The sequence below is a fragment of the Cryptomeria japonica genome, chromosome 11, assembly GCF_030272615.1.
Source record: "Cryptomeria japonica chromosome 11, Sugi_1.0, whole genome shotgun sequence".
Taxonomy (NCBI): domain Eukaryota; kingdom Viridiplantae; phylum Streptophyta; class Pinopsida; order Cupressales; family Cupressaceae; genus Cryptomeria; species Cryptomeria japonica.
In genome coordinates this window covers 449461765-449474346 of record NC_081415.1, presented here as the reverse complement: position 1 = coordinate 449474346, position 12582 = coordinate 449461765, and the positions used below count along the sequence as shown (strand labels likewise).

Below are 12582 nucleotides of genomic sequence, written 5' to 3'. Positions count from 1 at the left end.
TTATTGCATCAATTGAAGTGTTCCTCTAATAAATGCTTCTTGAATGCTTTGGGAAGTTGAGTGATGTGAGGTTAATAAAATGAATACAATTGAATACCTATAAATACAGGTATACATTACTAATCAAGAAAAAATGTGTACCAATTCGAATCATGATAGAAATAAAATGGGTGAGAGTGTGATCCATTCAAATTTTTGACAATCTTAGAGGTTTGATCTATAATATTAAAGATTGAATGTTTATCAATATCTTTACTTACTAAACAACCCAAATCAACCAATTGAAATAGAAAATAATTTCTATAAACTTTAATCACATTTTAAACTCTATAAATAATATATATAATATTAAAAAAAAGGGCATAAGTTTTCCATAATCCATGTTGTATTTACAAGAATACTTCTAAAATTAACTGTGTACTTTTTGTATCGATGTTTCAGATTACACTCTTCTTTTTCTTGATCATAGATTATTGAGTGTATTCCAACGTTTCATATTACACTCTTCCTCTTTCTGATGATAGATTACTGAGTGTAATTCGATGTTTAAATTAGAGTCTTCCTCTTCTTGATGAGATAGATTATTGAATGTACAATTTGATGTTTTAGATTTCACTCTTCCTCTTTTTGATGAAAGACTATTGAGTGTAATCTGACATTTTCTCTTCCTCTTCTTGTACGGAGTGTAACTCGATGTTTCAAATGGCAATCTTCCTCTTCCTAATGATAGATTATTAAGTGTAACTCGATGTTTCAAATTACAATCTTCCTCTTTCTGATGATAGATTATTGAGTTTAATTTGACATTTTAGATTACACTCTTCCTCTTCCAAATGATAGAATGTCGAGTATAATTCAACATGCCACTCTTCTTCTTGATGAGATTGCCACTCTTCTTCTTTTGATGATAGATTATTGAGTATAATTTGAAGTTTTATATAGCATTCTTCCTCTCTCCATGAAAATAGATTATTGAGTGTAATCCAAATCCTCTAATATAAAAAATACACAACTGAATGTAGAATTGAAACTATTTCATATAACAATTGTGTAGAAATATTTTATATGCTAACCTTACACCCTATAAAGGACATTAAAAATGTAATTTCTATTTATATGAATAAAAAATAGTAAGAATTTCCAAGCGTCAACACCTTTCCAATTTTTTTGACAAGACAATCCAGACACATTCAATACACTGCGAAAGCATCATATCTCTGAACAGGCATGATTAGTCTGCTTTACCTGTTTGTAAATAATTACGTACACTAGTATAATCCATCGAACGTCCGATATTTTGGTCACGTTTTTCCACATTTACGAAAATCACCGCGTTTTTTGGCGGTGTTTGAATCTCGTTTTGGCTGAAACTACTAAAATAAGCCTATTTTGAAAGTCCTCCGTATAGGTATTTTGTACTGCGCTTCGTAATAATGCCGTTGTCGGGCGCCCTTGCTTTACAGTTGTCCTGTTCGAGTCAGGTTCTCTTCCCTTCAATGGAGGACTGTGAAAAGCAAGACCGGATGAAAAATCGGAACACCTCAAAGAAAAATAAATCCTTCCTTTGCTTCCAAACTCTTCTCTAGCTGAAGAAAAAAGAAATCTTCTCTAGCTTTCTGAGAACCTCAAGGGTTTATTTATCATGATTATTGTCTTTGGAGCCGGCGACGGAAGCGAGGTCTTTCTGAGCGTTTGAAGGATCGCAATTTTCTAGATTTTCATTTGCGCTGGAGAAATTCTGCAGTGGATTACATCTTTCGGAAAAAATTGTTGGCATTTTCTGGATGATCCGCAGATCTTTTCCAAGGAGTGCCCTCAAGATTGGACTTTTAGGGCTTGGCAAAGCAGAGCAAAGATTGGAGTTTTAGGGCCTGAGATGACGGGTCAGGTGGTGGATTGTGCGGGTGTGGACCAGGATCAGGAGCAGGTGAGAAGCAGCAATAGTAAGAGCTGTAAAAGAGGCCGGTCATCCCTAATTGAAATTGAGGCGGAGGCAGGTGGAACCTCCGACTCATCGATAACTGGTACTAAACCCGAGCCGGGTGAGGGTATTGATGCGGCGGATGGAGGAGATATTTCATCGGATCATAAGATCTTTGGCTTCTCTCTGAGAGACAATGTGGCTGTGGCCGGTGTGAGCGAAGCGAAGAACTTGTTGAGTACCGAGGAAAAACAACACAGGCCGGTCTATGTGACCCGGCAGCTCCTCCCAGTTAACGGGGTGGAACTGGGTGAGCAAGGTACGGGTCCAGGGGTGGAGGCGGGTGCCCGTGCTGTGAAGAAAAGCAGGCGAGGGCCGAGGTCCAGAAGCTCGCAGTACCGTGGGGTGACCTTTTACAGACGTACAGGCCGGTGGGAGTCCCATATATGGTAACAGCAAGACCGAGCCTTTTGGGTTTTTTTGTGCCTTTTTTGGGCTGAGCTCGAGATTGATGTTCTCTTTGTACAATTGCAGGGACTGCAGAAAGCAAATCTATCTAGGTACGAGCTTCCTCTATTTGGTTATGTTGTACTCCCGGACTTTGAAACTGTCACTTGTGTTTACAGTGAAATGGTAATAATGTGTTGGCTTCAAGATGTGAAATTTTAGTGCTTGTTTGAAGATTTCTGGATTACTGGAGTATGAGTTTTTTTCAAAGAATTCTCTTCTTATTATCCTGGAATGCGATTCGAAAATATTGATGAAAAAAAATGTGATACATAGTCTATTATAGTTACAAAGAAAAATGTTCATATAGTTGTTTTTCTTTCATCAAATTCTCGTTCTTTTGTTTATTTATTTTGATGGAATCTAATTCAAAATATTGATTAAGAAAAATATTTATATGTCAAGAAAAATGTTCAGTCTTTTTTTTAACATGAAATTCTCTTCTTTTGTTAATTTATTCTGATGATTGACGGAGGAGTGTGATTCAAAACCTTGATGAAAAAAAATGTTCACATAATTTATTGACAGAGAAAAATGTTCACTCTTTTTTCAAACATCAAATTCTCTTCTTTTGTTTATTTGTTTTCATGATTGATTGTGGAGTGTGATTCAAAACATTGACGAAGAACTTTTTCCACAGTCTATCATATTGACACCTTGTCTTTTTTCTTCATCAAATTATCTTCTTTTGTTTATTTATTTCAATTATTGATTATGGAGTGTGATTCAAAACATTGACAAAGAAATGTTCACATAGTCTATCATATTAATGAAGCAAAATGTTCACATAATAGTCATTGAATTCTCTTCTTTTGTTTATTTATTTTGATGGAGTGTGATTCAGAATATTGACAAAGAAAAATGTTCACATAATCCTTTCTGGTCATCAAATTTTTTTCTCTTGTTTATTTGTTCTGATGGAATGTGATTTAATATATTGATGAAAAAAATATTCAGTCATATATACTGACAAAGAAAACTGTTCACATAGTCTTTTTTCTTTGTCAAATTCTCTTCTTTTGTTTATTAATTCTGATGGAGTGTGATTCACAACATTGACATAAAAAAATGTTCATATAGTCTAGAATATTGTCGAAGCAAATCGTTCAGAGTCTTTTTTCTTCATCAAGTTCTCTTCTTTTGTTTATTTTATTTTAATGAAGTGTGATTCAAAACATTGATGAAGAAAAATGTTGACATAGTTTATCATATTGATGAGGAAAATTGTCTACACAGTCTTCCTTCTTCATCAAATTCTCTTTATATGTTTATTTATTATGATAATCTTTTTTCTTTGTCAAATTCTCTTCTTTTGTTTATTAATTCTGATGGAGTGTGATTCAAAACATTGACATAAAAAAATGTTCATATAGTCTATAATATTGACGAAGCAAATCGTTTATAGTCTTTTTTCTTCATCAAGTTCTCTTCTTTTGTTTATTTTATTTTAATAGAATGTGATTCAAAACATCGATGAAGAAATATGTTGACATAATTTATCATATTGACGAAGAAAATTGTCTACACAGTCTTCTTTCTTCATCAAATTCTCTTCATTTGTTTATTTATTATGATAATTGATCATGGAGTGATTCAAAACAGAGACAAAAAGAAATATTCACATAGTCTATCATATTGACGAAGAAAAATGTTTGCATATTCTAATCCAGAAATCTTTAAACAAATATTATGAAGTGAAATATAAGCTTAGATTTATCAATATGCAAGGATTTCATAACAAGGGATGCATTTTTCTTTTATCTCTGTGGTTTACTAAACTAGAGTATCTGAGGATTCCTAAACGTTTAGTTTTCCGATTCTGTTTTTAAGTGCAGGTGGCTTTGACACCGCTCATGCAGCTGCGAGGTAAAATTTTACAGCCCACTTCAGCTGCTTAGACTCCATTATTTATTACTTGAGTTTAGACGTTTAGTGAGTCCATAATAGACGCTGCTTGTTAAGTTCCTAGAGATGGTCCATGTTTAATACGGATCAAGCAGTAAGAAATTGAAGTGTAATAGTAATATTTGTGAATTCTGTTGCACTGTAGAGCCTACGACAGAGCGGCCATTAAGTTTCGTGGTGTTGAAGCTGATATCAATTTTGTTCTCAGTGATTACGAAGAAGAAATGGGCCAGGTCAGATCATCCTTCCTTCTGAATGTCTGTGAATAGTTGCTGAATGCATTTATTTCTATCCAATTGCAAGAGCTGTCATCTTTGTATAGTTTCCGAATGCATTTATTTCTATCCAATTGCATGAGTTCTCTTATGATAATCTATGCTTGAATATTTTTAAATTAGATTGTGAATATTTTTTCATTAAGATTTTTTATATCATTTGTGAACATTTTTCATTATCAATTCTTGGGATGCATTTCATCAAAATTCTAATTTGATATATATCAACCACCAATGAAAATGTGAACATTTGTGGTTATCAATTTAGGATGGCATTTTGAAAACGTGAACATTTTTATCATCTATTTTTAAGATGGCATTCCTTGATCCATCATGGAATTCTAATTCACATATTAATAAAAAATAAACAATGTTCACAAAATACAACACTTACCTGAACCATTAAACCTCCGTTAGTCAACATGATATACTGTTGTGATTAGACCGACCTAGCTGCAGATTGGTTTTGTTTCGATTACAAATTACAATTTTATCAACTGTTTAATTCTTATTTATTTTTGTGTAGGTAGTTGTGGGTTTAATGTTCATTGAAAAATAAAAATTTCTCATAAGATAATCAGATGTTTTGTTGAGAAAATGCAGCTTAATTGAAGTACATATTCAGGGAGTAAGATAAAATAAGAATAAAAAATTATTAGTAAAAAATTATTAGAAAATCTAATTATTTTGATAAAATTGTGATGTTTTAAAAATCTAGACAATAATTTAAAAACATTAAGATCTTCTAGTATGTATTATTGAAATTTTTTATATTTTTAGTAAAAAATAATTTTAATAGAAAAATAAAATGAAATGCATTATTTTTTACAATTTTAAATTGAATAATAAAATATTTTTTTTCTTTTTCTTATACTGTTTTTAAAGTTAATATTAAATGTGTGTTATGATGTGATTTTGTAAAAGTAATAATTTTTTTTTGTAAAATCTTTTTATTTGTATTTCTTTTCTGGATTTTTTAAATTTATAATAATAATATTTTAATTGTAATAATATAATAACTATATGGATTTTAATTTTTTATATATTAGAGCTAAGTTGTTAGAGATTTGTAGAGATGAAAAGATTAGTTCATCCATTTAATGGAGAACATTGTGGTTGGTCTATAATACAAAGGAGATAACACAAGACAATTATAGAGATTTGGGTGATTGAAATGTTTAATATAACACAATATAGGATAGAAAAAAAAAAGGTTTAATTATGAAGCATGGAACATTATAGTCTACCTAAAAGGGTACAAATACATCAAATTGGTAATTGAGTATTTTAAAAATATTCAAATGAAGGATAGTTTAAAATTTATATTTTGTGTTTGAATACAAAATATCTTGAATTAGTTATCATCTCATGGAAGTAGATTAAGGAGAACTTAAAGAAAACATAGAGACAGATTTTCTATTGAAGAAACAAATTAGAGTAGGAAGCAACAACTTCAACAATCCTTTGGAAGGAAAAATGAAGACATTGAAATTTTCAAATGAAAGAATAAAGAGGTCATGGTGTTAGAAGTTGGATATTGTTATACAAGTATAAGGCATATTCAATTCAACAATTGAAAAACATAAGGCAATTCTGAAAAAGATCGTAGACTCAGCAAAATCACATGTAAAATAAGAATGTAAAATTCACTCAAAATAAAAGAGCTTATTGGAGTTCCAATAATCTTTTCACATGTCACAGAAAAATAATGTTGACATAGCAATGAATATTTGAGACGATAAAGTAGTGAAAATTGTTGGAAAAGACATGCTAGCTATTCACACCTGCATTCAAAAATAATATCATTTCTTGAGACAAGTTGTTTAGATCATATATCTTTAAATGGATTTTTATTCGTGTAAATTGATAAAGTAGGTCTACAGTTAAGTGAATGTTTGAGACAATAAAGTAGTGGAAGTTGTTGGAAAAGACACGTTATCTATTCACACTAACAATCGGGAGGTAAAATACATTCAAAATACTTTATCATTTGATGGTCTTGAACACATTATCGAGTGCAAGTTAGTTTTTTGAGAATAAAAGAGTCAAGTGAAGCTTGGAGACAATAAATTAGTAGAATTTGCTTAGAAAAAGGCATTCTAGCTATTCACACCAACAAATATGTGGTAAAAAGAACTTAAGATACTTCAATAGTTAATGCTCTTAGAGCACAAATTATTGAGTCTAGGATAATTTGTTGAGAACAATTACAAAGTGAGCATGTTTGATAGTGATACTTACAAATGTTTTGATAAAAATATTAGCAAAACATTTGTAGTAGAAGTTCCCATGGTAATTATTGGAATGTTTCCATTGAAAAGGCATTAAAAAAATATTTTGTAAAATAAATTCTCAAGGAAACCAATTGGTTATATCATAATTGGTATGATCACTTGATCTTTAAGGGATTAAACTTATTACATACTAAGAAAATTCCAGAAGGCTTGCCCAAAATTGAAGCAAATGATTTTTTTTTTACTTTGGTTGTGTATTTAGGAAACGACAGACATATAATTCTGGCTGAGAAATCCTAATGGGCTTTACAACCATTATAGTTGATACTCTCAAACATTTGTGCCCTTATAGAAACACCAAATTAGAACAAGTCTTTTTGTTTCTTAACATCATTGATGGCTATTCCATAAAGATGCATTTATTTTTTTTGAAGCATAAGGGTGAAGCACAAATTTGTTTTTTAAATTCAAGGAAGTAGTAAAAAGGGAATGTGGCCATCTATTTAAAATTATGAGAATTGATTGTGGGAGATCTCACCTTAAAATAATGTTAACAATTATTGTGATTCAAATGAAATAAGAAGATATCGTACAACAACATACACTAGATTAAAAAAATATTGTCAAAGTGGCAAGGGCCATGTTATATGCAAAAAAATTGGGAATTTGGAAATGGATTGTGGGCTGAAGCAATAGCTTCAATTATGTATATCTTCAATTGCCACCCTTTATTAGAATTTGAAAAATTATAAATAGACTTGAAGCATGGTTAATGGTTAAGTATAGGTCTAAGTCTATTGGAAATTTGAGTTTTTATTTTATTTTGTTGGCATATGTACATGTGGTAGATTAGACCAAAAAAATGTTGGATGCAATGAGTATATAGAACATTTTTGTGAGATATTTTGAAAGAAATAATTATTCAAGTATCTAGATAAAAAAAATTGAAGAAAGTGATTGTACCACGGTCATTATTTGATAAAGAAGTGGGATGGAAAGAATGTGAACGATAAAATGAACTAGTGTAATTGTGGAGATTTTTCTTTACATGATAAAATCATTCATCTCTGAAATATTTTGAATGACATTTGAGGCAAAGTTCCACTTCATCTCTGAGAATTCATTCAATAAGTTCAAGCAATATCATGAGACCAACACCAAATACAAGGCCTATAAAAAGAAATTCATTGAAATGCTAATAACCAAAGATGATTTAAATTTAAATTTATAGTTTTGCATTGGTTTCTCAAATTCAATGAGAATTAAATGGGAGAAGAATTGACAAAAATTAGAAAGAATATAACTTGGGAATCAATAGCCACCAAAGATTAAATATGTATAAGAGTTAAGTGGATTTATATAATTAAGCACAAGAGTGATGAAAAGTTTGAAAGATATAAAGATGGTTGGAAAGGGATATGTAGAATTATATGGCATAGATAATGAGAAAACATCTGCACCAATTGCTTGTTTGGATACATTAAGCCATGAGTGTTAGCTTTGGTATCCCATAATAATTGGGGCATTTAGACCATTGAATGGATGTGCTATTAGCATTAAAGGAGTTTAAGTGGAGTGGCCACTAGTTTTTAAACTCAAAGGAAAAAAATGTGCCTATATAATCTAAGGAAAACTTTATAAGATATATAAATAATTGGTTGCAAAGGGTTATGCACAATTATATCCAAGTATAGATAATGTGAAAACATTTGCACCAATTTCTTCTTGGGATACAATAAGATGTGTCTTACCTTTTGTCGTCCATATTAATTAGACATTCAAACCAAATGGATATGATATTTGTTTAATGGAAGAAGAGTTTTACGTGGTGGCAACAAAATTCTAAATTCAAAGGAAAAGAAGATTTTGTTTATAACACAAGGAAATATTTATATTATATATAAAGATTTATTTGCAAAGGGATATACACAATTATATAGCATAGATAATGATAATATATTTGCATCGATTTCTTGTTGGGAATTAATAAGACACATGCTAGCTTTTGTGGTCCATAATAATTAGGCATTTAGTCTAAATGGATGTGATATTAGAATTGTTGAGTAGTTAATTGAAGAAAAAGTTTATGTGGAGTGACCATTAAGTTTCCAATTCGAAGGAAAATAAGATTATATCATAACCTAGGCAAGGAAATATTTATATGACTTTAAATAAGCCTTATTGTAGTTTGAACCAATATTATTGAATGTGAAGTTGAAGTGATTAGAGAGAGAGAGAGAGAGAGAGAGAGAGAGAGAGAGAGAGAGAGAGAGATTTTAACAAAATAACAATTTAATCATAATATATGAAGTCAAGCAAGAATGGTTAGAGAAATTGAGATGATCGGTCTTGGATTAATATACTTCTTCTTGCTATGAAAATAAGCTAGTCATATGATGATGTTTTTTATTTATTTAGAATATACACCAAATTTTATTGAAGCATTATAGAACGGGTAATTAAAAAGTCATGGCAAACCCATTAGCTTAAAGTGAAAAGGTAACGACATTATTGATGGTACATTTTGAAGTCTAGAAGTTCAATTATATATTTACTATTAGATTAAATATTTCTTTTGTAGAATTTTGTTTTCAAGGTTTATAATACATCCACATGAAAACTATTCAAGAGGAAAAAATACTCAATTGTATAAAAGGTAGAACAAACTTTAATGCTCATTAAAAAACAATAAATAGTTTATATTTTATAGGATGTTTTTGAATATGGGAAAACAAGTTTTGATGGGCCCTTGAAACCCATTACAACAAAAAATCAAAAGATTTACATTAAAGCGCAACAAAACACAAAACACAACACCAAAGAAAAAGACAACTGATGAGAAAAACGCTAGCAAACTAGAGACAACTAGTCAAAAACCAAAAGGACTGACAAAAAGAGCCCAGATTTAGGTTAAGTTCTGAAGCATTTCAGCAGCTTACAACTCTAGCTGTTCCATATTATCAGTCGCCCGCTTGATAAATCCTCAATTTCCTTGCTATGGCTTTTGCATTTTTTGGTGCTCGCTCGCGATCTTCTCCCAAGCCTAGTCTCCTTATCTTCTGGGGTATCTTCCTTCACTTCAATGATGCCCGCCGAAGCCTTATCCCCTTGGTCATTCTCAAGCTTACTGATAAGAGCCTTCATACTAGCCGAGGCAGCCTTAAAAATATTATGACTTTGCTCACCAATTTTTTTGAGCATGTTCTCAATTCCATCAAGTCTTTTTTCACTGGCCCCTGATCTGTTCTCCAGGCTAAGAAAGCTATTTCGATTACCATTGATGATCTCCTCTGCATTACCAATATCTTTGGTAAGCTCGCTGAGACAATCAGGAAGGGAATTGAATTTACTCGAGTCTAAAGCTTGTAAAGTGTCAATTTTTCCTACTTCCTTGGCTTGCTTGGTTTTAATGCTAGTAATTTCCTTTTGCATCCAGAGGAGCACCTGTTTGAAGCTATCCAGGCCATTATTGATACAAAGGTCAATATCCATGTGATGCTCTTTCTGGGTCTTGTCACCTGTAGTCTCAAGATTCACTTCCAGTCCCACCTCCCTGACTTCAGAGCTCTGAGCTTCTTTCATGGCCATATCCTCCCCCATCAGGCCCTTATCCTTAGAATCAGTCGTGAGAGGCAACCGATTCTTGGTTCCCACATTTATTAGTTTTAGGAGTCTTCCTTTTCTGAATTTGGCTCACGAGGGTTTGGACCTCCTCGCTTTCAGTATCCATGGCGTTATCAGTCTCATTATCCTCGTCATACCAGGTATCCTCTTCATCCCCTCTTTGCTTCTTTTTGGCCGACCCTTTATTATGTTTCCCTTGCTCTGTTTTTCTATTTTTCTTGCTCAACCTAGCAATTTGGGGGTCGTCCTCTGTCTCGGCTTCTGTGTTATAGCCTTCGCCTTCCTCATCATCAGAGTCATCGAGATCCTCTTCCGACTTAGAGATATCTATATTCAGATGGACGGTAGTGTTCTTGATGTGATTATATAGAATCACCATCAAACCTTCATGCATTGTTGTTTTTCTATATTTTATAGGATGTTAAATTCAATTGGCAATCTTGGTAGCTGATCATAACTCAACATTAATAATTTTTTTCTTAGAACCGTTGTAGAGTTCAAAGAAGCAACAAATAGTTTCTCTTTCTATAATGAAGGCATAATACATAGTAAAAATTTCAACATGTCGAATAATTTGGTTGAAAGGAATTTTAAAAGATTAAGAATAACAATCTAGTAATATGATTCAAACTATTAAAAATCTAGTTCTTCATGTAAAGTCAATGTAGATTGTGTCATAACATTTTATGTGAGGCAAGAACTCTGAAAAATGAGGATGTGGGAGATAAGAACTGTTCGCCCTTCTCGACTAGTTCTAAGGATAAGGGTCTGGCTGGGGAGGACACCACCATGAAGGAAGCTAAGAGTGTATATGTGAGGGAGGTGGGTCTGGAGGTGAATTTGGATCCTGCAGAAGACAAGGCCTAGGAAGGCTCCCCTTTGGATATTGACCTTTGCGTAAAAAATGGCACGAATAGCTTCAACAAGGTTTTCCTCTGGGTTCAAAAGGAAATTATAAGCATAAAGGCCAAGCAAACCTAGGAAGCCTACAAAATTGAGACTTTAGAGGGCATTGGCACTGGTAAATTTAGCTCCCTCCCTGATTGTTTAAGTGAACTTACCAAAGCAATCAGTAATGCTAAGGAGATCATTAATGCTCAATGTAATAGCTTCTAAATCCCAGAGAACAGAGCTGGGGCTACTGAAAAAAGGCTGGAAGGGGTTGACAACACGCTCAAGAAGATTGGGGAGCAGAGTCATAAGATCTTAAAGGCCGCCTCTGCAAGTATGAAGGTTCTTATCAACAAGCTTGATAGTGACCAAGGGGATAAGGCCTTTGCGGACATTACTGAGGTGAAGGAAGACACCCCTGAAGATAAGGAGATTGGTCATGGTAGAAGAACTCGCGCGAGCACTAGAAAAAAGATAAGCCAAAGCAAGGAGATTGAAGAAATCAAGCGGATTGCTGATAACATGGAGCAACTGTAGTTGGAAGCTGCCGAGCTGCTTAAGAACTTTACCTAGCCTTGGCTTTTTCTCGATCGGTCTTGTTTGTTGTTTGTTGTCTTTTTGTTGCTGGCCTTTTGTTTGTTGGTCAACTGTCTTTTATATGTTTACTGTCTCTGGCTTTTTGTAGTGCTTTAATGACTATCTTTTGATCTTTTGTTGTAATGGGTTTCAGGGGCCCATCAAAACTTGTTTTCCCTTAATAAAAAACATTTTATGTGAGGCAAGGAGAATTATAGCTATACTATTTTATTTAAAGAAAAGATCAACTTGCATATATATTTATTGAGAGAACTCAAAAGAAATGTTTCGTTTATCATACAAGTCATGTTGGAAAATTAAGCATTAAGGGTGAGAATGGTGAGAAAATAATATGTAATGATTAGAAAAATAAAGTATATTTTCAAGATTTTTGAAATAAGAATAAAGAATATTTCTTGGAAGGAAAGTAATTAAAAACTAAGAGTTAAGAAGGAGGAAGATGAGAAAATAATGTCTAATAATAAAAGAAACAATATTTTTGAAACGAGTAAGCTGTAACAAGAACAAAAGATATTTCTTAGAAGGGAAAAAAAGCTAAGGTTAAGGGGAGGATGGTGAGAAAAAAGTCTATAAATTAAAAAAGAAGTATATATTTTTAGGGAGAGTTTTTCAAAAAAGACACTTCTTA

General features: G+C 32.3%; 1 protein-coding gene across 9 annotated transcripts in view; it reads left to right on the top strand.

Moving 5' to 3' along the window:
• Positions 1–1303: 1303 nt before the first annotated feature.
• LOC131041437 (APETALA2-like protein 5) overlaps positions 1304–12582 on the top strand; it is a 67715-nt gene continuing 56436 nt past the window's right edge. For 2 of the 9 annotated variants that reach the window (XM_057974542.2, XM_057974541.2), the window contains exons 1-4: positions 1305–2370; positions 2456–2481; positions 4264–4294; positions 4479–4566. In XM_057974542.2, the coding sequence (XP_057830525.1) occupies positions 1877–2370; positions 2456–2481; positions 4264–4294; positions 4479–4566 (639 nt within the window). In that variant the 5' untranslated portion in view covers positions 1305–1876. Of the gene's footprint in view, positions 2371–2455; positions 2482–4263; positions 4295–4478; positions 4567–12582 lie in introns of all 9 variants that reach the window. The other 7 variants (XM_057974547.2, XM_057974550.2, XM_057974548.2 and 4 more) reach the window with 7 other exon arrangements.